We start from the raw sequence: 25,555 nt of genomic DNA, 5'->3' as shown, positions 1-25,555 counted from the left end.
GGACTGTGAAAAGTCTGTGAAAATATGAATCATACTGTCAGCACCTGTCACAATCATTAGCACATCCTTCTGTGAAAAAAGGCACATTGGTCACTTAAATAGCACACATCTTACACATAATCATAATGCATCAATCAGTTAAACAGCCGTGTTACTTAATGCAAGAACAGTTTTGTTGTATTCAGAATCGACCTCTTGGACATTTCTGTGAAAACACTGATGTCTTACTGATGATGTTAATTATTTTTTTACACTTATCTTCTTCATCTAGGAGCTCAAGTAGTCAAGGTAAGAGCAACCGATGCTGATGACCCCACCACTGCTAACGGAGAGCTCAGGTACACCTTGATCCCAAACGGAGACGTTTCTGCGTTCCAAATCCACACCGTTACAGGTAAACTGGCCGCACCGACGTCCAACGAGACTGTTACCCTGCAGCATGTTACCATTTTCTCCCTTAATTTAGGAGAGCTGTAGATGTACAGCCTATTTTTACTTGAATGTGAGTCAGAGCTGACCTCAAAGATAACACCTTCCCTTCTCTGTCTGTCTGTCCCTCTCACCGTCTGTCTGTAGGTATGATCACCTGCAAGATAAGCACTCTGGATCGGGAAACCAAGAGTCAGTATGTGTTGGTGGTTCAGGCTCAGGACATGAGAGGAATGGCTTCTGGCAGCACAGCCACCACCTCTGTCACCATCAACATCACAGACACCAACGACAACATAGCTTCTTTCACCCGAGGTAAGGAACAGAGAGTAATATGCAAAACTTTAGTAATGACTAACACATATTTTCAGAAGAAACTGTATAAATATATGTACATTTTGGACAAATTGCAATGATAACTTGATCTATTAAATATTCACGATACATGTGATGTTTGTTTTTTTGTCCACAGGGACGTATGAAATGCAGGTTCCAGAGAACCACAAGTTGAATGAGAAGATCGGCATTCTGGAGTTGGAGGATAGAGATGAGGATCAAAACAAAGAACCCATCTTCACTATTCCTGATGAACATAAAAAAATGTTTAACATTGATCTCACCCGCAACAAGGACGGCAACCTCATGCTCAAACAGGTAAGAGGCTGAACAGACAAACATTTTTTGAAGTTATTCCTATTTATGAAGGTATTCCTTTTTTTGGTTCCTCTTGTTATTTTTTATGCAGGAACATTGATTCGTTTGTTTTTTATTTGGCACACATAAGTGAATTTGTGATGCGGAGCTTGTAAATCCAACATTTTGAATGTTGCTTTTGGTAGTGTTTAATGTTTCAGGCCCAATAACTGATGGTCACAATAAGCTATGGTTTGATGTTCATGTCACATTTTATGTATTTAAGTGATGCTCTTATTCAGACCGGTTTGAGACAAGCACAAAAATAGAGTAAGCTTAAAATCCAGCATCACCAGCATTACAAACATCCAAAGAGTAAAAAGCCTAAAGATCCGGGCCGCAGTACTCCGACAGGATTTTCAGGACTTCAAGAAGGCTCATATATTGACATTTTCAGAAGCATTATTTGGCTTTAATGTCTTAGTTGCACATGGTGGCACTTCATGGCTGTGGATTACATCAGATAATGAAAAATTGCAATGTCAAATGTGAGATTTTTTTTGCAGGATGACAATAACGTATAACATGGAATTTCAAATCCAAAAGTCCTGGCTTCCTTCTGGTTAGGAGAGATATTTATGCTTGCAGAAATTCTAGCAGGTTTACTCCACTGAATTGTGCTCTTCTGATAAAGTATTTAGGACATCAGAGAGCTGAAAATGTATTCAAATGAAATGAGCCCTGTAATAGCTTGTACCCACGCTGGCCTGGAATCGAATCACACCACAATCTTCTGTCTGCTCAACTCGCCCCTCAGCTCTGTAGCCCCTCTCATCTTTCTCAACGGCTCTGTTTACATGTACAGAGTAAGCCGGCTATCGGTCACACTGTGGTTAAGGTCTTATTCTTGTTAAGCTGTTTACACATGCCTTTGATACCCTGCGACTGAGTATCCCTGTTACCATGAATAATCCAGTTAACAGAATATTCCTCTTTACCTGTGGTGTCCCATCCACAGATAAAACAGTCCACCAGAAAAAAAAAAAAAAAAAAAAAAAACATTTTAGTGAACAGTAGGCTGCTTCTAATACAGGGGGGGAAATGATAATCCAGGTAGAAATGTGACAGTAAGCACTGCTTACTACCATATATTTGTTGACATGAAAGTGTAAACGTAACACTATGTCAGATGATGAAAAAGTGAAGGGAATTATGTGCAGTTTTTCCATGCTAACATGTTTTAAACGTGGAGGAAAGACAGAGCATTTTACCGTGTTTCTTAGACTCAGAGTATGAGCTTAACCAGGTTGTTTCGGCTGAGTTGCGACATTTAGAGCCTTTTTACACCTGACATCGACAGCTGCGCTCAGTGAACAGACGCAGGTGTAAATGTACCGAGGATTCACTGAAGATAAGAGAAGCAATTTGAACACATAAAAAATAAAGTGCAAATGCAGTAACGTCCCAGGTCTAAAAACAGGAGCAAGATATGTGAAAAAATGTAGACTTTTGAGGATTTATCCAATTGTGGAACACATTAAACTCATTGATGGGGAACAAGCAGCATAAGATGTTAATCAATGACATAGTCGGGTCAGAAACATTATATTAATGAGGGAAAGTTATGCTGAGTGAGTGTGCAGTATTTTAGTGAAAGGGCAGAGAAACTTTGGATGTCAGTGTGTACTGAAGACGCATTTTAATAACGGGTATAAATATATCCCCGGCTTCATCAGACCCGGACAGCATGAATATGAGGTGCATGTTAATGAGAGGTAGAAATGAGACGTTCAGGTTAGTTGTGCAGTCGGGTTTCAGACCCTTTGAAAAAAAAAACAAATATCGGAAAAATCCAGGTTGAAATATTGTAACTTACAACTGAACACACTGATTTGTTTTGTGTAATTAATGAAACAATGTTCAGTCTTTGTGGTTCTCAGTCCTTTTGATGAATGTTTGTAGTCTCTCTGTCAAAAATCACCACGGCGACAAAATTATCTGAGCATGTAAACGGTTGAGAGGAATGAAAAGGTAACCTATGCTCAATATTAAATCAAATCCTGATCTAACCAGCACTGATTTTAACTCTTTGTGGTCAGAAAAGAAAACTGAAACTGAAAAAAATTCATGTTTGTACAAATTTTGAAGATAAAGAGTTACTAAGCCTTACGGTGTGCAGAAACCATTTCTGAAATTTTGACTTTTTGTGGACATTCATACATCTCTTCCTGGATCCTCAGGCTCTGGACTATGAGACAAGGGACAGCTACACCTTCACCGTCAAAGTGAGAGAAAACCTGCAATTTCCTGCTGACAACGCGGCCAGCGCTGTCACCACAGCCCAGGTAAATATCAGATAGTACTTCTGTAGTCTTGAAGCCTTCCTCCAGACATTATCACACTGCTTTTCTTTTTTTTTTTTTTTTTTTAATGAAATGGGAAAGAAGAGGATGTACTGTACCACAGGCGCAATCAAAATCATTGTTGAGTTCAACTGATTATCAGATAGTCTCCTTCAATGGTCAGGAAACAGTGTTACTCATAATCTTTACCCGCTAAGATTACTCAGTAAGGTCCAAATTGGCATCTTACACAAGCAAACTACACTGAAAACCTTTGGAAACTGGAGTGCAGATGAATCTCATTTACTCTCCTTAAATACTGTGTATTCTTGAGCAGACCCGCAGAGTCCCAACTCCCAACTGCTCAGTCATCACTTACCAGATGACCTTCAGTAGGCAGCTCTCAGTTATTATATTGTGTAACAGGATGAGCCTAAAGCATGACACTGTAGAAAAAAAAAAAGGAGGAAGAAGTTCAGTACAACAAATGTAGCTCATTTAAATCTTAAATATTGACAAAATAACAAGTGAATTCATTTAAATTTACAGGTAATCATCAAGGTGTTGGACGTAGACGAGCCGCCGGTGTTCTCCCAGCCCATCTACACTTTCACTGTGGTGGAAGAAAGTCTTGTGAACAACATAGGGACAATCACAGCCAGAGATCCTGACAAAGCCAACAAGAGCATACGGTATGATGCCGTGCACGCTTCTTAAAAACAGCAAATACTGTTATTAATCTGTCAAAACTGCTGTTACAATGATCTGCTGCTCTCTTGGTTTAGGTATTCCATCTCAGACAAGGACTGTCCGATCACTATCAACCCGCTCACAGGTCAGCTGTCAACCCTGAGGACGCTAGACAGAGAGCTGGAGGCCACACACATGTTTCAAGTTAAGGCACAGGAGGAGCCAAGCGGTACGTCACGCGCACACACATAGACTGCATTATTAATTCTGCTTCCTTTAAAAACAATAGATCCTCACATAAAAAAATGAAAACCATGTGTGTTCCTTGACGACGATAATGTGCATACAGGGAGAGAGAGTTAGAAAGGCCAAAAAAGACAGTGTGTTCTCTTGTTGTTCACTGATCAGCTCTTCTGGATTTAGTGAGGAGAAGGAGTGCAACACATTAACGGGGTATTTTTTATAGATTTAACACATTGCCGCAACACCTGGTCGACCCACACAGGAAGGAGAGAGTAAGCAGGAAAATCACATTAGAGTGTCTCTTTGTTCACTTGCAGCTTCGAAACCAAACTCTATATTTTTAGACCAGCAATGAATGAAATTCAAAGATCTATTTTAGTGGTTTGTCACGATGTTTAAGGAACACAATGGTCCCTTGAGCTTGACAAGGTCTTCGATATAGAGTACATGTACTGTACTAAAGATAGTTTCGAAATCTCAGTACAAGAGACATTAAAGAGACCCACATGTTTATCAAAAGAGGAAATGTCAAAAAAAAAACATCACTGATGTAAAATAAATGTAAAAGCTGCTTGTGACAAAAAAAACACAGCTCACAAATAGAAATCCTTTGTCAATTGACCTTAATCAGTTCCATTAAGACACAGCTGATCGGCTTCATGGATAATCACTGTCAGATCAAGATCAAGACAGAAGTGAAGATAACATATTAAGTCATCACAAATGCTGCAAAAAAACATAGAAACTTAAGAATTAGGAGGCTTTATAAAAAAGATAAACTGACAATGTTTTGAGCAAAAAGAAATTGAGAAAATGGAGTGACCAGCATAAGAAAAATTCAAATAAATGTAAGATTTCAAGTGTAATTTGCTCTCCTGTTGGCACACTTGTGTTTGTGTTTAAAAAGGATGATTTGTCTTGCCTTCATATTAAGTTCAATAAGATGAAATTACAGAGTTACAGGTCAAATCCCTGCAGGCAACTCCCTGAGACATGATGTTCACTTCTTTTTAGAAGCCTTGTGCAAACATTTCTCATTATATTTGCTACATCAAACTGCAATGTTGACTGTTTCCATTGTCAGCACACTGTGAGATAGATAAGATGTGATGAGCCAGTGCTACCATTATAATTGTAAAATTTTAAGCCCCGCAACAAACATCCACCATTACAATAGACTGAAAATAATCATGTGCTGTTGTCTCTTCTCCTTTAGGTTTGGAGTCATTTGTCAAAGTTAACATTATAGTTCAGGACATCAATGACAACAAGCCTGAACTGTCTGTGGATGAGATCTTTTTATGTGAGAGCGACAATGCTGGAACGGTAAGAGACGTAGTTACAGTATTTTCTATAGGTTATCAGTTGATTTGGATGTTTTTTTTATATATTTTATTTATTGCATCTCTAAAGACTCTTTATCAGCCTGACCTGCATCATCTGAAACTCAGTAGATTAGTAATATAATAATAGCACTCCAGCACTCATGTCTTTGTCACAACTAGAGACCAGGATGGCAGTTGGGTAATGAGATGTAGAATACAATGTAAATTAGGTAAATTATGAATTGAAATTATGTAAAATGACTACAAAAATGTTAAATGGACTTTGTTTACCGTATACTGTATACAATTGTGACTTTGTAGGATGGCAATAGTAGGATGTTAAGAATAGATTTACTACATACATTTAGGACTTCAGTGGATATGAAGTAAGTTTGTACGCAGGATGAATATATGTCAGTTTTATTGTTTGTTTGTCTTAAATCTGCAGGTGATTGGGACTTTGAGAGCTACAGATAAAGACGACCAGCCAGCTTCCTTCAGTTTCAGCCTGGCCAATCCGAGCTCCAACTTCTCCATCAAGGACAATGGCAGTAAGTCTTTGTGTGCTCTGAGTATATATTTACTCTTCTTTTCTTGCTTGTTGCTCTAAATGGTGCTTGAAGGAAGCACTGGCCTCAGAACTTGTTGCTATGCAACGACTGAAACTCCATTTAAAGCGCAGTGCTTTGTTGCTGAAAGTTCAAATTATTTTAACTTCTCAAAGCATGCTTTGGTTCTCCGAGCCAGACAGAGGATTTAGAGAATCTGTCTGGGACCATAAGTGTTGTCTGGAATGCACAACAGCAAATATTGAAAATAATGAGAGCAAGTGGCTCAGTGGATTTACAGATGACTCTGTATGTATTATAATCTCATCCCATCCGAGACTGTAGGATGAACATGTCATTACTACACGCAGTGCTGCTGTGGTGCTACTTACAAACAAAATGATGAGGAAAAGTGTGATGGAAAACTGCTCCAAGAGGACAATTTGGGATATGAATGAGGACACACACACAGTGATTTAGGTTTTGATTATGTGTTTAGTGTTCTGACAGGTATGTGGGAATACATACCTGTCAGAACACTAAACTTCAGTCAGCAGAGGTCACAAAGCTTCATTGATCAAACATGAAACAGACTTTGGCATATAGTGTAATGTTTCACTAAATTTCACTAAATTATGGAATAAATTTAATCTATTCCATATGGACACTGTATATTTGTTTATGCATGCAAACGGGACTAATAGTCTGGCCAGCGGCTCTGTGAGGTTACTAAATGCTAGCATCAGTATGCTAGCATGCTGATGTTTAGAAGGTACTGTACAATGTTTACTGTGTTCACCATCAACATTGACCAACAGTTGAGCCTGTTAGCATGGTAGCATTTGCTAATTAGCACTAGACGTACAGAAAGTATAGCTGTAGCTGATGGGAATGTTACAAATTTTGTAGGTATTTGGTCATAAACTTAAGTATTGGACACGTTAAAATTTTGACCTTATGATGGATGCCAATCCATCTGTTATGTGTTGAGATATTTCACTCAATAGTTGAAAATGTTGGCTTTTTGTTGGTGCTAGACAAGAGGTCAGGGATGTCATCAGACTTCATCCCCTGGGCACCATGGATATCTGTGGCAAAATTCATGGCAATCCATCTAATAGTTGCTGAGAAATATCAGTTTGGACCAAATTATTCAATCAAACTTTATTTATATAGCACCTTTAAGTCAAATGCAATTCAAAGTGCTTTGTGAAATCTGCTTTTACACCTCCTAATTTAGTTTATACTATATATTTGAATAAACACACTTAAGTATTTATTCTTTGCCTCAGTAGCCGTCTGGTGCTAGCTCCGTTATATAGTGGCAAGCTTTCTGTTTCCAAAAGATTATTCTAAATTCAAAGCAGCACCTACATTCAGCAGATCTGGTGTATTTGGGTGTAAAAATATAAATGAACAATTAAAAAAATGTCTGCTCAAATAAACAGACTGTGACAAACACTGTAGAGGATGGTATTAAACTCAACAGAGACATTTTCTTTGATCCAGACGTTGATATTTAGGCAAAGGTTGGCGCTCTGTTACGTCAGGTTTCTAAAGCCTATTTGGGTTATTCAACTTAGGACACAAAACGGCACAAGTAAAACAGTTTTCATAATTTTTGATCATCACATACCCTCATAATACATGAAAGCCAGAGGAAAAGTGTTACCAACTGTTCTAGTCAAATATTAAAAGTGTGAATAGATGAAAGCGTAAGGTATTCAGATGAAAGATTTAGGTGAAGTGTTACTATTTAATTTAAGTGAAACTTGAAACATGCTCAAAGAAAGATAAACAGGGGGGAAAAAAAACGCATGAACTTGCCTCATCCATTTCCTCTCTGCTCATGCCTGGAGGGGTTGACATGTTGAACCGATGGAGAAAAAGGAAGAGGAAGATGGAGGGGAGCAAATGGAAAGACAGATGAGGCAGAGTTGCAAGAAAAGATGAAAGGAGCCAGGAGGAAGAGATCAGGATTAAGGGAGACGGGTGATATTAAAATAAGACTGTGTTAAAATGAGGTGGGGAGGCGAAGGAGGGAATAGTGAAGAGGGATAAACAAGAGAATAAAAAGAGTCAGTAAAAAAAAAGAAAAGGTATGAAGAAATTGATAGGAGAGAAGAAATGGGAAAAAATATAGTAGAGAGGAGGAAAAAGGTGAGAGAAACAAAGAGAAAGATGACAAGAAAATCAAAAACCGAAAGGAAAGCAGTCAATGGAGGAGGATAGAGGATGAGAAGAGGGGAGGAAAGAGAGGAGGAAAAGAAAGAAAAAAGCAAAGTAGAGCAGTAACTATAATGAGAAGAGTGAAGAGAGGGGAGGAGAAATGACGGTAATGATAGAGCGAAGTGGAGATGAGACGAGGACATGATAAAAGAAGAAAAATCAAATGTTCGAATGAGACTTTGAAAAGTAAAGGGGAGGAAAAGGGAGGAGAGGACGATAGGGGAAAAATGAAAAGAGGAAGGAGAGGAGGAGAGGTGGATGGTTTTTCTATAAGTGCTGGTTGTCAGTGTGAACCTCTGTTCTCCCCTGTGGCTCAAGACTGTGGCCCCCAAAAATAATCTGACAGCACCTCACACCACTTAACACACAAACTCAAAACACGGCACGCACATGCAACAAGAGCTGCAAAGTGAAGACTTTTAAAATATTTATCGGCTACAAGCTCTTTAAAACTTGCAAAAAAACAACCACAGTTTCATTACGGGATCCAGGAAGACACACACACACACACACACACACACACACACACACACACACACACACACACACACACTCCAACAGTCAGTGTAGCTGCACAGTGAAGTGACAGGACTCTGTGTTCAGACCAGGCGACTACACGAAGCTCACTGCATTAATATCAGACAGACACACTGAGACAACAGCGAGAGGAAGAGAGAGGAAGACAAAGAGTGAGGAAAAAAAAAAAAAGACTAATGAGATGCAGAAAAAGAGAGAACAAAAGAAATATAGAGAGGACAGTGTGACAATCTAAAGAGACAGGAAAGACATAAATTCAAACAAAAAAAGGAGCAGGAGACAAGACAGAGAGCAGGGATGAGATGAAGGGAGGACAGAAACTGTTTTCATCTTTTATTCAGTTAGTCAGTTATTCAGTTAGGCTTCATCTGCACCCGTGTCCTCCCACACACACTTTGACTGACTATGTCTAAGACAATACAGTGGAAACCTGATCTGAGCGAGGTGGTTGTATAAACATAATTACATAGGGAGCAACTTTCATGAAAGAGTCAGTTTACCTAAGGTAGAAAAAAAAAATCTTTTCTCACTTCACACCTCTAGCAGCGTCTTGCCATCAGATGGTTTTGGCTTTAATTGCTCTAGTATCTTAAAATCCGTCTGTGAGATTTCTGCCTCCACCTCAACACGATTGAGGTGAATTTAATTGAGAACAAACAAAAAATAGCAACAGCAAAAAACAAAAACATGAAAGAGGCTATAATCGATATTTTTTTATAACAATGTATCACCCAACTCTGCATCTCCCTTCAGTTTTGTGGAGCTTGATAACGAGTTTCAGCTCATTGTTTTGTCGTCCGGCTGCAACTTTACTGTTTTGGTTCGGTCTCACCGCTCTCAGACAGCTGTTTACCAAGAAAAACCTTCGAAAACCCACTGTGCACCACCTGCTCAGCACCAACCGGCAAACAGGCACAGTTAGCAACAAGCTGGTGAACATAGCGGAGCATTTAGCAGCTAAAGAGCCGGATGTTTCCCTCAGGAGTCGGTAGAGCCAAAAATTGCGCTAATAGAGAGTGAATATTGGACTTACATTCACCAGGTGGACAAAAACACGACTCCCAGTAACTGCTGGTTGAAATAAGGAGCTGTTTGCTAATAAGTTTGCAGTTTCCGCTGCCCCTAAGTGGCCAAAAAATCTGTTATTGCAGTTTTAAACAGAAACAGTGTCTCAGTTTCTATAATCCACAGAACACATTGTGAACAGTTTGAGTTATTTCTTTGGAAGAAAAGTAATTTTAATGATTTATTGATAGGATGATTCAACATGTTCTCATCCCAGGTCGTCAAATACTGACGCACAAGGTACCTATGGCATGAGATCCAATGGGGCTTTCAAGTAAATCCAATGTAGACCCATCTGCGGCAATAGAATAATAGATTAGAAAACACTCCTGTGGTTCATTGTGGAGTGCATGGTCAAATGACCCATGTGATTGATTAATTTGGAGGACTTGTTGCTTTGTTTTTTATCTAAATGTGCCCTTAAACCAGAACTATATGTTTCTTTGTGTGAGAGTTTAACAGAGGTATACAGTGTGTCGAGGTTTGAGTGTACACAAGGGTCTTTCCTGCAATTGTGTGCACTGAAATTCCTCCAGTGGTGGGATATTGTGGAAAAAGGCTCTCCCCACCAACACAGCAGGAAACTTCTGCCTGGTGGGGATTTGACTAATGACTGTATTGTTGGACGGGTCTGCTGAGGAGACATTGCTCCGTTCAGCTCAACACGTTTATGTTCGTTTTTGTTGTGTTGTTCTGTTCCCTTTTGGTGGTCTTGAACTTTAGTCCGGCCACCAATTAACCAGATTAGATTCAAATGACTGGGGGCTATATTGTATTTGTACAGACGTTTATACTCACAGAATCTGCTCATGAAAGGAAATAATCATTTAACCATTTATAAAACTTTTGGTCCCATGACTGCAGGGTTTTAAGGTGCTGCCATTATCTATAATCCTAAATTACCCAAATGGTAAATGCACTAAACTGACAAATAATGACAAATTACCTGTCTGCTTTTATGTAAGGACTCTTCTGGCTCTCATATCTTGTTTTATCTCCGGAACAGACGTTTGTATAAATAGACTCTAAAGACTCTATAAACTGAGCAGGTGAACATTAGATTCGCTTCAGTGAGAAGAGGGGATGAGTCAGACGAATTCGACATGGATTTTGCAGAGAGGAAAGGTACATTTGTGTTGCAAAGGTGGCTGTAATATTTTGTGCACTAACTGTGGGTGTTTATGTGTTTCCTTGTTAAGACAACTCAGCAGACATCTTAGTGAAACAGGGGCCATTCAGCCTGGATGACCCCAGGGATTACAGCGTGGATGTAAGCATCAGTGACGGAGGACAACCCGTCAAGACCAGCGTCACCAAACTAGCAATCAAGGTCTGTGTGTGTTTTTGTGTGTCTGTGATGCATTAAACTGCTTCAAATTTTAATTGCACATATGAATAGCAACATTTATTTAGTCTAAATCGACTGTTTCCTTTTACACAAAAGACAGTCATCAGTATTTGTAGCAATCACTGCTTGATTAGTCATTTTATTTAACTAATTTATTAATTAAGTGATTGCTTGTTCCTCCTGTTGTAGGCGTGTCGTTGTGATGCCAGGCGAATTCCTACACATTGCAAAGCTGTTGCTCAGAGGATGGGAGTCAGTGTTCACGCCCTGATAGCCATTCTGCTCTGCATACTGACCATACTGGGTAGGTTCAAGTACCATCTTTCTGTCTTTCTTTTGTTCTGTCAAAGTCTCCATCTTCAGTGGAAAAACAAATTGCTGCAGTTTTTTTTCTGCACAGCATTTCTCAGAGCGCACCTGTCAACCAAACAATGTGAGCAGGGTTTTCCATCAGAGTGAAGATAACATTGAGAGTTTGAAACCGTTCTGCATTTTTAACAGGACCAAATAAAGGCTTTTAATGTCTTTTCTCCTTGCTCGACATAAGCATGCCTGAAGGACTCCTTTTTTTTTTTTTGTCGGTGACCATTTTTTTCATCTTCAAGAGCACCTCAAGGATACTTGGATTTACTGCATGTCAAACTGATAGAGCAATTGGCTTCTGCATTTTTTTGCATACTAATATAAACCAAGTCTCCTTGCACTTATCCTGCGCTTGTTCATTATCAGAAGTGGAAGGATGAAACACGTCATTACCAGCCTCCTGCAGCCTCCAACCTGCATTCATGCTACCAAGTAAAGTTGGAACACTGTTAAGCAAGACTTTTAACTCTTCAGGTCAAAGCAACGAACAGTAATACATCCAGCTCGGTCTCAGTTCATATGATAATTCTGCAGAATACAGTTTACATCTAAAACCATGCTGATGCGTGAAATAGTGTAATGTTCATATGGCACAGCAAAAAGTCATGCTGTGTAAGGTGTTGGATGAGTGTGTTATTTAAATGTTTGATTGTCTAAATGTGACCAAATCTAAACAATACAGTTGTGGCAGTGCATTTATATCTCACAGATCTGCAGCAAATGTTTAAAAACTTCCCCATTGAACCATTTTCCAAGGTTTCGCTGAATCATCTATCAGCATTCTGTTGCAACAGTATGTTCACTGATTGATCTGATGAAAATTCAACGTAAAAAGCAACAGCAGCTGAAAATCAGTTATTTGCTGACCTCCAGTGGTTTAACCTCTCACCTTGCTGCAGTGATGTAGAAGTGTACTCCAGGGTGTGTCAGTACACAGTGACATCACTGATGGGTGTGGTTTCAGGTGCAACACACTTGAAATCTGTGGCCCTTTAAAAGTGTTTTAAAAACAATATTTCCTGTTTGTGTGCCATGTTCATTTAATGTCATGTTTCATATTTGGAAGAAGGAAATCCTGAGTTATGAATCACTATTCTGGAAAATACAGAGTATCACTTATTATATGACTCAGGGTTTATCAGACACTGGATGTGCAGATAAGCCTTTGTATAATGGCCACAGTTTGAATCAGGGATAGAAAGCAGCTTAAACAGACATTCATGAGTGACTTTTAGTTTCAGCCTTGATTGGTTTATTGCCAGTTAACAGACAAGTATAAAATACCTTCTTAAATCCATGTAGTTGTTGGTTTGAGAGGAATTCATGAAGATGGCATCAATGAAAGATGCAAAATGCCAACACTGAGGGACTGGGGCATGTGCACAGACTCACTTGCCCTTGCTTTGCGATAAATAAGGTTTGTGTTTTTGCAGGGAACTTTTCCCCTCCCGGTGTTGTTGGTTTTATGAATAATGCAGCGGCGGATGTGGAAATAATGCCTGCAGTTGTGAGCTCAATATTCTCTTTGATACCTTCGCCCCCTGCTCCTTTTTTTTTTTTTTTTCTGGGGGAAAAAAAAAAGACACTTGTCATGTTGGATGCAAGTCACGCCAGAGATAGTTGGCCAAACAAGAGGGATCTGGGATGAGAAGTGCCGAGGAAGAGAGAGGAACTTAAAGATAAAGAGGGACGGAGGCGGAGTGACAGATTGAAAAAAAAACTTATATCTAGAGTTAGATACGGGAGGTGGAGAGGGGTGAAACAGGCAGACAGACGACTTAGACGAGGTGAAATGAGACCGACTGAGTGACAGAGCGAGACAGAAAGAGGTTAAAGAAGAGAGACGCCGAAGAGGAGAATTGTGGGAAAAGCAGCAGAAGAATAGGAGTGGTAATGAGGAGAGTTTATCAGCTCTTTAGGTGCCGTCTGCTTATCAAACACCACCAAACACTCAACCTATTAACTATTAATACACTCCTTCACTATCGCGCCTTTTCCCCTCCGTTTTTTTTTTTTTCTTCATCTCTCTCTTCCTCTTTCTCTTTCCCTCTGGGTCTCTCTGTCTCTCTCTCTTTCTGTCTCCCTCTCTTCCTCTTTCTGTCTCTCTTTCTCTTTATCAAACACCCCCCAACGCAGGCCAGATTAACTATTTAATGCACTTGTCATTATCTGCCAGAGCCCAAAGCAATTTACTGCGCTCCCCATTCACAGACGCATTTTCTCACAAGAAGTCGGGTTTGACACACGAAAAGAAAATTTTCTCAGTCGTTTTTCCACAAAGAAAGGGCTTCTTCTTTTTTTTTTTTTTTCCCTTTTCTCGTCCTTCTAAGTCTGATATCTCCCGAGCTTATTAAACTGCAGAGCATGTGTTGTAAAAGATTAATCTGTTGGTTTCCCATGCAAACTTAAATTAGTCCCGCTCGCCCCCGACTAAAAGGCATGGCTAATGCTGCCCGTCCACTGAGAGAGAAAGAGGTTCATATCGGGACCGCGGCTCGGGGCCTAATCTAATGTCAAATTTATCCTTCCTCTCCTCCTTCTCTCCTCTTGTGTCTTCTCTCTTCGTTTCCTCACCCTCGACTTCTCTCATTTCTTCCTTCCTTCTGTCGTTGGCTGCTCCCCTTATTTGTTTCTTCTTTCCTTTGATTCTTTCTCTTCCTTTCTCCTGCTTCCTTGTCCTCATTCCTCCTCTCTTTAGCTTAAATACAGGGCGTAAGCAAGAAAAAGAAAAACTTTACTTTGTTTCGTTTACCCCACTTTTTCATCAACTTGGACAACAAGTTTAGCAACTTAGCAAAAATGCTTGTTTGAACCAGGTTTGTTGTCTTCATATTACCTGTTAAAGTCTATGTTTTATACCTTTCTTAGTGTCAAATCTCCTGTAGGTCACATTACGATAGCTGGGACAATTATAGTTATGACTTGTGCATTACGATGGATCAGACCAGTTCTAGTGTGGGACCACTGGTGATGAAAACTGTGAAAAAATATCATGGAGTTGCTTCCTGTTATACTCATTAAAATGATTTTAAACATGCTTTATGACTTGAATCAAGACAGTTTGTCACATTTACAGTTTACAGTCCTCGTTGCCCACATTTCTACAACCACATTTCTGTGCAAATTGGATCAGAAATCAGCAAGGCAAACTGTTTTTGATGAATTTCCAATTCTGTTTTTGGTACAGGAACATTTGATAATTCGTGTTCTCATGAGATTTTGTGGGTTACTGGCGACTTAACACTACTGGCTGTCATCCAGTGTGTTTTTTCTCTATATACTCAGTTGTTCAAAACATTCTCTTTCTGAATATAAAGACAAAAAAATCTCACTTGTGATTGTTGGTGTAGTGTGGGATGTTGAGTCTTTGTTGATTTCAATAATCTTAAAGTTTGTTCCCACCTTCATGCGACATATTCAACTAGTCCTCAAAATCAAACAACAAAAAAGTTTCCTTCCAAAACAATAAATAATCAGAACAAGTTAATAATCCGTTGCAAGGTGATGGAAATAAGTCTTTCATGAGGCCCATGCAGGTAAACAAAGAATAGAAACATACATGTAGCAAAAGATATACAGTATGCACACATTGTTAAAAGAAGAACATGCATTTACACTATAGTGAAGAGGAGTTTGCAAGTGTTTTACAAATAGCTGTTCCAAAACTAAAATTATTTTCTGATCTGGCACCACTAACATCTTGGTTAGGCTGATGGAAAGATCATGGTTTTGATTTGAAACCAGCATTGACTGTAAGAAGGAAACAGGAAGTGAACCATCCATCTTCGTCACTTGAAAAAAAACAACTGATGCTGTTTTTCTTCTTCTTGAGAGCGCAGTCTTGATATCTCATTAATTTATCTTTTAAGACACTTATCCTTCCATTCTTTGTTTTTACTCTCTTCCTTCCCTCTGTTTCCTCTTCTCTCTTTCTCAATTGTTTATTTCTTCAACCTCCGCCAGCTCCAACTTTCTTTCCCTTTCCTTTCTTTCTCATCTACCATCACCTTGTTTTCTCATCTTCATTTCCACCTCCCCCCTGTATTTACTCAGTCTTTCTTCCTGTTTCTTATACTCTTCTCTCTCTCTTTCTCTCTCTTTGCAGAGTCTGTCTGTTTGTCTCTTGCTGAGTGGATTCATTTGAGGGTTTTTTTTACGCTCGAAGCGAATGTTGCAGACACCTTCAACCATCCGCTCCTCATTTTCTCCTCTCATTTTTGCTCTGTTTTCCAGGCTCATTCCCTTGTTAGTGCTCTACTTTCCTCATTTGTTTCTTGCCCCAATTCTTATTCTGTTTTGGTTTTCCTGGCCTCATTTTCTCTCGCGATTTTAAATTCATAGAACCGTCGGTCGAGCAGGACAATCCGTCTGTGTTCGACTGTGAATCAATGCTTACTAATTTCTTAAGAGATGAGTCATGCCACAGAGGGGTTTTTACACTTTACATCTTTTATATATTGCCTGAATACATGAATTTATTTTCTTTACCCCCTTCTTCCTCAGGTAGTGGTTTACTTTTGACAGCTTTAATCTTGCAAGGCTAGACCTCACACTGATAGAACTGCACGTTTGGGGAATTTTCATCTGCAGCAGTGTACTTTTGATTGGCTGCATGTAACTTGTGTTATAGATGCTGAGAAATGTGCTGACACAGAAGATTCACACACAGAAAGAATTTAACAGAATGAATATATTAAAAAAAAACATCACTCTGCTGTTCCTTTCAGTCATAGTGATCCTGTTTGTGATGAGGAAACGCTACCAGAAGGATTCTCTGGCCAGTATGAAGAACAGCGGGGAGATCCACGAGCAGCTGGTCACATATGACGAGGAGGGAGGAGGAGAGATGGACACTAACGGGTATGTAGATGAAAAGATACACTTCTATGAACCTTTATACAGAATACTAAAGTCCCCTTCCACTCAAAAATGTGTTTTGCTATTTGTTACTTCAGTTGGATGTTTGAGCTTGATGAATGTTAAGAGTTAGAAGGCTGTTTTCACATTTATCTACTGATTTTTTTTTTAAGTTTTTCTGAGCTCATCGAAAAACTGAGTTTAAGGGGCGGGCCTATGAGCATAGTTTGTGACATCACTACTTGTTTGGAGGATATTCCTGGTCCAGTGTGCAACTTACACAAGTGTGGAAACTTGAAGCCTCCAGTGCAGATACACTAATAGACTTTTCAGTGGGGTCGGAGACATCTTGTGTCCACCAGGAAAACTTGAAATGAATAATATTTGCATATTCATCAATTTTGGCATTTTCAATGAGGGAGAAGGAGTAGAAGTAATTTTAAGGTTTTTAATGAGGCAATTGTACTTTCTTATGAGGAAAAAAAACATATTAGACACATATTATTTGAACCAGAGGATTTTCATATATCTTACATGTCTGGTGGGTATCTTTGAATGATAACTGAAATAAGCTGACAGGGTTCAGCAGCCCTCTCTTCAGAGAAACATTTACTGTTAATTTTCTTCAGTGACATCTCACAAAGTAATGAGAGTTTTTAGCCTTTTTAGCCATGTGGATTCATCTGGACCACCACTTTGGTCCTGACTGAAAAACTGCTGGATGGACTGCCATGTAATGTTCGTACAGACATTCATCTGACTTCATCTGAAATCAGGTTTCAGGAAGATTTGTAGTAACTTTGGTGATCTCTGACTTTTCATTCAGCACCATCATCAAGTCCAATGCTTTGATTTATGAACAAATACCAGAAAAACGAATGACATTCCTGTTAGCCTCAGTGGTACACGGTGTTTAGTGCTAATTAGCACGTTAGCATTTAGCTCCCTGCCTCATAGAGCTATTAGCATAGCTGTAGACTCTAAGTTTTTATTTTAAAACTAAACAACCAACAATAATTCATTAATGTCTAATGATGAAACTAGAAACTGAATGAATTTGCAAAAAAAGTCAAAACAACATCACTAATTTACTTCAGTGATTAAACTAAATCAAAGGAGGAAAACAAAAGAATCTGTGCTTTAAATGTCAACTTTCTTCACATTAATATTTCTGTTTATATTAAATGCATCTTCACAGCCATATTTTAATTTTTAAATACATATATATTTGTTTTTGTATATGTTTATTTTCATACATTGCTTATTAAATTTTCTTTGTATCAATGTTTAGTTTTATTATTTTACAATCTTTTTACTTGATAGAAAAAATTAGACTGTATGAATTCTCCCCATTTGCAATATTTATATTCTTTGCCGTATCCTATAAATTTGCTGACCCAGTTCACCCAAAAAGAGTCATTAAAGTTTAATCTAATCTGAATCTAATCTAATCTATATTTGAATAGTATTAAAACCATACATAATCTTACATACTAAATAGTGCAACCTCAAATTGCAGAAGGTAGGACAGATTCAGATTCATGAATGGCTAAAAAAAAAAAGTGGCAGAAACTGTAATGATTAGCAACGTTTCTGTTCTCAGAGAACTCTGAGCATATGAAAGGGGGCTGTTACGAAAGGATAACATGTTACTTTCTAATTGTGAAATAGGATTTTTTAGTGTATTTTATTAGGTTATATTTTAATTTCCGGCGATTGCACTGTATTGTCCTTATTTTGTCATATCTAGGACAAATTTCAGTTTGTTTCTGACAACAGACAGGATCTTCCTGATACAACTGAATAGAAAACGTTATGACCCTGGACACAGCTCAGCTCATAACCCCATTCTTAGAGGAGTTAACCAGCTCTCAGTTCAATAACATACACTATTCCTCTCTCTTTAGTTACGATGTCTCCATCCTCACTTCCGCTTGCCATGATGGCTCTCTACTCCGCCACCCGGACCGCCACCCTCATCCCTCTCTCTACGCCATGGTCCAGAAACCCCCCCATCAACCCACCGCATGTAAGGGTGACATGGCTGTTATGATCGAGGTCAAGAAAGGCGAGGCGGACCACGACAGAGATGGCTTCCCCTACGACACTCTGCACATCTATGGCTACGAGGGACCAGAGTCCTTAGCTGGCAGCCTCAGCTCTCTGGAAAGTTCCTCCACCGGCTCGAACTTGGATTACGACTTCCTGAATGACTGGGGTCCGAGATTCAAGCCCCTGGCCGAGCTGTATGGGGTGGATGGGCCTGACCACTACCATCAATACTAATGGAGATGGTGTCTGCTAATAAGCATACATGATGCCAACATACACACACACACACACACATACATACACACACACACACACATACTCACATACACACACAGTGCACCAGTGGTCAAAAACAGCCATAAAAATGCACTCACACATTGCCAAAAGCATGCCGGAAATATACACAGTCAAAGAAGCAACACCTCGTTTTTATTCCGTCCATTTTGTCTCTGGATAAGGAGCTTCGATCTAGCAGATGAAGTCTCCAAACTCTTCTCTAGCATCTGAAAACAGAATCAGGGCACTCTTGGTTCCAGTGTAACAACAACTAACTTTTTGTCATCGAGTGTCATTCCTGAATCCATTAGTTTGTTAAGGATCCTCAGTCTGTTCACTTATAGTCAGTAAATAAGATGTTCTTCAAACTCCAGGAAGCTCCATCAAGTCGAATCAAGGAAGAAGTTTTTGTTTATAGAGTTCTTTCTCTCTCTCTTTCTTTTTTTTTTTTGTGATGACGAGGCAACCTTTGCTTCCTCCAATGAGATGTCGGGAAAATATTTTAAAACACCAGGACATGATGTCATAGGAGGAAGTGCAGATTAACTGCTTCATAAATGTTCAAGGGGATTGATTGTTGCTGTGATGTTTGACATCATAATCTTTTTTCTTTAGCTGAAAAGATCCCAGTAAGATGCTCCCTGCACTACAAGCCGAAGCCAATCAGAGTTCATCTTGGATAACTGATGAGTTAATCAGGTCCCTGCTGGCCAGCGATGTTACTCAGTTGTTCAAATTCTTTATGTTCTTTTGCATTACATTCATGTCTCAGCTTTCACATGCAGTGCCATTTTGCATCCCATTTGAGTGTTTACTCGCACAAAGTATTACAGGTAAAGGGTTTCTCTTTTTTTCTCTTAAAATTAGTGCTGTGTAAGCACCTATTCATCTACATATACATCTATCAAGTATGCATGTCTCTTGTGAGACATGCATACTTGATAGATATAAATAAACTAAATATGGACATAAAGTTTACATTTACCGCAAAAAGAACATTACAGTCCTGGCTAATATTGAAAGACATCCTGGGTATCATATTTCAGGCTTGTCATCTGGATGTGAGCTCATTTGCATATGCATTTGCATTGACTAAAATTGGAATTTTAACATAAATGGAAGTTAAAATTTGTTTAGTTGATTCCTACTGGGGATGCAAAATGGAAGTCAAAGAAACTCACGTTGATTTGAGATTTTTTTCATACTCTTTGGTTATCTTCGGTATTGACTGCGTGTAATCTCTTTCAACTTTGATGTTTTGTTTTGTTTTTTTAAATATCTGACAAAGGAGCCACAAGCACGGCAAGAACGAGGTGATTTTATTTTTGATCTGAAGCTGATGTAAATATGTTGGTTTATTGTTTGAGGCAAAAACTTTGAGCAGCCACATGAGTTTTAACTCAAAGAGGTTTAAAGCGTTGATGCCAGTTGTGTTTGCTTTATCTGAAATACTAAAGAGGGACGTCTTTAAGGAAAGTTCATCTCTGGAAAACTTATACTGTTCGTTAGTTTGTGATGTCCAGTAGGTTATTTTATGAGGTGGCCATTTTCCCTTAATCTGTGCCGAATAATTGTGCTATATTAAAAGTATATAGCTAGATTTGCAACATTTTCCTCAACTCTATCTGGCCACAAGTCTTAACATGAAAAAAACGTTTCCGTCTTTGTGTTTCCCTGAAACCAACCACTATGAATGAGGAGTCATTTTCTAAGTGAGTCATTTTGCCAGTTTTCCCAGTCATCTTCTGCTGTAAGAAGAGAAAAGACAATGGACAGACAGACAGGAAATTGCACCGCTGCTGCTCAGACAGAATTACAGTGTGTTCCGATGTTTTATTTGACAGAACCCATCATCACACTTATTGTTGAGATGAAAGTCAAATTCTCAGAGGTCTACTAGAACAAAAGTCATTCAGACAACTCAGGAAACACAGAGCGACAAGAGCAGCTAGTTGGGCAGCTAAGTGCTGCTACGATGGCTCTGAGGTGGCTTGAATAACTTTAACCTCTCATCCTTTTGCCTACTGTGAGGTCATAAATCTCTGATCTAAAATTTAGACAATCCCTCGAATGTTTTTTGCAGATTTTCAGAAACAAAAAGCACTGACCATCAGTAAACACAATTTGAATTCTCTGAATCTTGAAACAATTTCTTAACTGCAATCGGTGCCATTTAACAATAAGGCAAACTTACAAAGGCTTTATGATTTGTCGTAGGTCAATTGGACTGATTGGTTGTTGAGGTTTTAATGAGAAGGTTTAGTTGTAATTACATACCATAGCACTGTTTATTTAGTTTCCACCTGAAAGAGCGTATAGTCCAAAAATACTGATAGACAATACTGTAAGTATGCATGGTATAAACAGGATAAACCACCCTGAAGCATACAATTATCCAAAAATAACACTCTTTGGAGCCATACTCGTATTCATCGTGCATTATTTTTTGATAACTGCAAGAGTTTTTGTGAGTTATCCTCTATGCAAGTCATTAGTCAATACTTTACAGATCAGTAAAAAGCAGCAGCAACATTTCATGAATTGCAAGATTGTTAGCACCCTTTAAAGTGAAAAATCCCAATGTTTAGTGCACAGAATATCCTCTGCTAACACAGAAGATATTCTATTTGCCCTTTAAGTAATCAAGAACCACTACTCCCATGGACTGTTTGACCCCTGGTCTTCTGGGGAAATGCTGTAGAGCATCCAGCCAAAAACTATTTATCAATGACTCACTAGGTTTTATAACTACAGTCATTTTGACTTTTTGTATAAATGAAGGCCTTAGAGAAATGATGGCTTCTGCAGTTAGAAATTAATTTTAAAATGGCCATAGAGGTAAAAAGATCAGTGACAACTTAAATTAGTTTGCCTGACTGTAAAGTGGCACCCAGGGGCGGAGCTAGAGTCTCAGCACTGAGAAGGTGGAGTATTCTCAAATTCTCTAAAATTCACAACTGTAAAATAGCTGATACATCCTGTCCTATTCTTTCCATGATCACAGATTGTCAGTTATTGAGCCAAGTAAGCATATGTCTAAGAAGACATACAGTGAAGCTATGTTGTCAGACAGGTTTCCAGCCGCGTTCAAATGTTTCAGCACCAAGGACAGCACACGGCGAGAACAGCACACGGCGAGGACAGCACGCTGTGCTCTACATGTATCGCTTGACGAACGTTTAAGCACCATCGCCGATAAACAGCGACCTGTACCATGTCTTTCTTACACAGGAATAACATAAACATAAAAGAGACAGGGCGATCTACAACACTACATGGACCATTCAAAAATAAAAAGCTCAACACGCAGCGAAGTGAAGTTGGATATTCTGGCCGCAAATAGCTCCTGATGAGCTTCAGACAGCTGAAATTTCATCTTGCGTTTCATTCACCACATACATAAAAAGACATGACTATCTCATAATTTACGTTTTCAGCAAAGTTAGTCATAAACTTTGAATCACTGCCTCTGCGATATTCACTGAAGTCAACGAGCGGACACACGAACAGCGCTACTCTGCCATTACAACCCACATTGTGGTCGGAGGGGGGATTACATCCGTAGCAATAAGAACTACCATAGAGAATGAATGGAAGAAGTTAAGAGAGTGCCCCCACGGTCACTCCATTAATGCAGTCAAGTTTATATAGCAATATTTTCACAAAACATGCACACACACAGTCTCATGTCTTCAGAGGGACAGTCCCTTTACCTTTAAATGTACTTTCACTCCGGTTTGGAGAATTTAGTTTATTTATTCTCCTGTTTATTCTGTTTTGTTTGGACGTGAACTTGTTTCCTTAAAACTCTGGCTTGCTTGGAATGCCATTTGATAAACGGTGGATACAATAGCTGGAAGCCTTCTCAATGCTTTCCTGTTGGGTTCATATATATACTTAGAGCAGCCTGTTCCTTCACCTCACTCTCAGTCTTTCTCTCCTTCTTCCTTGTTTGCCTCACCATGTCTCTCCCTCCCTTTTCTAATCAGCTAAAGCAAACAGTGGAGTCAACTTCCTGTCCATCTGGGGGTTGTGCCCGCCCCTTCCTGTGTGTGTTATCTCTCTCTTGAGCCGACACATTGTGCTCACTTCCTGTTAGCAAGGCATGGGAAACAACCTTGGAGGGAGGAAAAGGGGGCGAGGCAAGTAGAAACATGGGATGAGGTTGGGGGGTTAAGAAGAGACAAAGATGAAGAGAACAATGAAGAGCAGTGATAAGTTTTCCAGCTGAGCAGAACCACTTCAAAACCAAAGACGTGTGTGATGAAACGCTGAGACACAGCGCACAAGCAAGCGGTGATAACATCCTGTTACCCTGGCATCTTTATGAAGCAACTGTGATAAATTCTTTCTCAGAAATGTCTGAGACAAAAACCTTTGTAGAATAACAATAGTTAAAACTTAAAATTTATAATTGGCAACTTCTCACCTTGGTGGCAAAAAGTCAAGAAAAGGAAAATTAATATTCTAATATATGAGGGACTTTTAGCCTCAGTTTGTGCCTCTTATGTTATTTGTTTTACATTTTGGATATTTGCACTGATGGTTACATTCTAGTCACAAGCAAGCCATTTTTTATTCAGAAGGACAAATGTTAAATGTCTTGTGACAACACTTGATACCACTGCTGACATGTCTGAAATCCCTAAAAGTCTTTTCTATGTTGACAGAACAATATAAAGTTTTGTTTTTTTTGCATTTGTTTGTCTGTTATTACCATTATTTTAGTTATTTTTAAAAACTGAGTATGTGCACAACAAAATCTTTTTTGTTGAAATCAGCAGCTTGTAACAGACAGCGGCGCTCTGTTATCTACTTTCCTAACAGCAATAATAAGTGTTGGGTGCACTTAGGACGAGAAAGTCTGAAACATTTTGAGAGACAATTTCAGCCAGCTCTGTTTTCACTCACTCATTTCAGAGCTCTGCAAACAACGTATAAAAACACTATACATATACAATATGTAATATACATTCCCACCTCAAATGAAAAGTCATGAAAACAATCAGTCATTGAACACTTAAAGATGTGGAGCATGTGTTCAGTTGATTTCAACATACTGTATTGGAATAAAGGTTCGTAGTTTACAGCCCAACAACTAAAACATGTTGATTTTGGAACATTTGACGGGCATTTTCATGGTAATCTCTGGTGATTTATGCTACCATTTTTCGTTTCTTTTTTAACTGTTGCTCCAGTAGGAGCATCAGACATCTCGAAAATCTAGTCCATAACAGTGATGCCATTTTGATTTATGTTGCCAGCTTTGGTTTTTAATATCTATATTTAAGTGCCACATTTGTCTTTAATAATAATTGTTTGTATTGTTTTTAATTGTTGGCTACCAGTGGTTGTATGATGGCATTTGTCTCCTCTATCAAATGGTGAATCACTTTGGATCCAAACAGTCACAATGAATCTCTCAGGTTGGGATCCAGGCACTAAATAAAGTTGTTCACCTTCATGTCAAGTAAACAAACACCCCATGAATATCAATATAATACTTTCAAAAACCAGACCTTTAAGTGATTTAACTGTAATTTCATCTGTGTATCCCATGTGTTATTAAGGGAGTGTACTGAGTGAAATGTATATAGCAAAAAAAATGTGCCTAATTGTGATTTTTCTCTGGCTTCACCCTGTTTTATTTTTTACACATCATTACTGTATTTAGAGGATTTTAAACTTGACACAATCTCTTTTTATTGCTGTAAAAAGTAACAATAGGCTCATTTTCTATAATTGAAAGAGTGGTGTTTGACGCATGAGTGACTGCCGGAGTGAATACGTGATTTTCTGTTTTGTCCACTTGTGTGTGTCCGTGCGCTTGTGATTGTACCCATGTACATACACACAAATGGGTTTCAAACCAATAAAAAAAAAATAGCCAACAAGTACAAACATTTCTTTCTCGTGTAAATACAGTAAGGGTTGTCAAGGGAGCATAATGTGCCTTTATACTTTCAAAAAAAAAAAATACTGTAATTCATTTTTTGATGGTGAACACAATGTTTTCTATATTGTTTTTATGGTGTATAGCAACTACTTTTTATTACCTGACATTTTTGTAAGTGTAGAATAAAAATAAACACTCAAATATGTTTTCTTGTCTTGTGATTGGTGTTTTTATGTACATGTGCTTTTAAAAACACTCGCTCAGCCTCACTCAGCCTGAGAAATGAAAGCTAAACTAATAAAATATTACCAAGATTAGATTAGTCAAAAAAATGAGAGGTAACAAATCAAAACATTATGTTCACATTATATACTTTTGCACTTGTGTTTTTACGAATGAAAATGGTGAAATATTGCCAAAAAGTGAGCTTGTATGTATTGAAAAACTGAAATACTTTAAGGCCATTAGACCAGATCTCTTTTTTCCTCATCAAGCTATTGAAGAAAAAGAAATAGAAAAAGGAAGTAAAGCAGATGGAAACATATTTAAAACTAGAAATATTTACTTAAAAAACATATGTCAGAGTTATGATTATAAAGCCTTTTCAGGGAGTGTTTTAAGGTTGGTTTGGAAACAATGACATCATGTGTCCTCATGATAAAATCATCACTCAGGCCCATAAAAGGGGAAGGTGTTTTTTGCTGATATAACCCCACAGTGAG

General features: G+C 38.6%; 1 protein-coding gene across 1 annotated transcript in view; it reads left to right on the top strand.

Annotated features, from left to right (window-relative positions):
* The window catches only part of cdh5 (cadherin 5), a 35,860-nt gene extending 11,334 nt beyond the window's left edge, over positions 1–24,526 (top strand). Inside the window, exons 4-15 of the mRNA XM_044371991.1 lie at positions 272–394; positions 577–744; positions 902–1,083; positions 3,303–3,407; positions 3,954–4,096; positions 4,190–4,323; positions 5,554–5,663; positions 6,111–6,213; positions 11,241–11,371; positions 11,579–11,693; positions 16,480–16,612; positions 18,517–24,526. Coding sequence (XP_044227926.1) covers positions 272–394; positions 577–744; positions 902–1,083; positions 3,303–3,407; positions 3,954–4,096; positions 4,190–4,323; positions 5,554–5,663; positions 6,111–6,213; positions 11,241–11,371; positions 11,579–11,693; positions 16,480–16,612; positions 18,517–18,895 — 1,826 coding nt within the window. The 3' untranslated portion in view covers positions 18,896–24,526. The remainder of the gene's footprint in view (positions 1–271; positions 395–576; positions 745–901; positions 1,084–3,302; positions 3,408–3,953; positions 4,097–4,189; positions 4,324–5,553; positions 5,664–6,110; positions 6,214–11,240; positions 11,372–11,578; positions 11,694–16,479; positions 16,613–18,516) is intronic.
* The last annotated feature ends 1,029 nt before the right edge of the window (positions 24,527–25,555 follow it).

The sequence above is a fragment of the Thunnus albacares genome, chromosome 14 (assembly GCF_914725855.1).
Source record: "Thunnus albacares chromosome 14, fThuAlb1.1, whole genome shotgun sequence".
Lineage (NCBI taxonomy): Eukaryota > Metazoa > Chordata > Actinopteri > Scombriformes > Scombridae > Thunnus > Thunnus albacares.
This window is presented reverse-complemented; position numbering and strand designations above follow the sequence as displayed.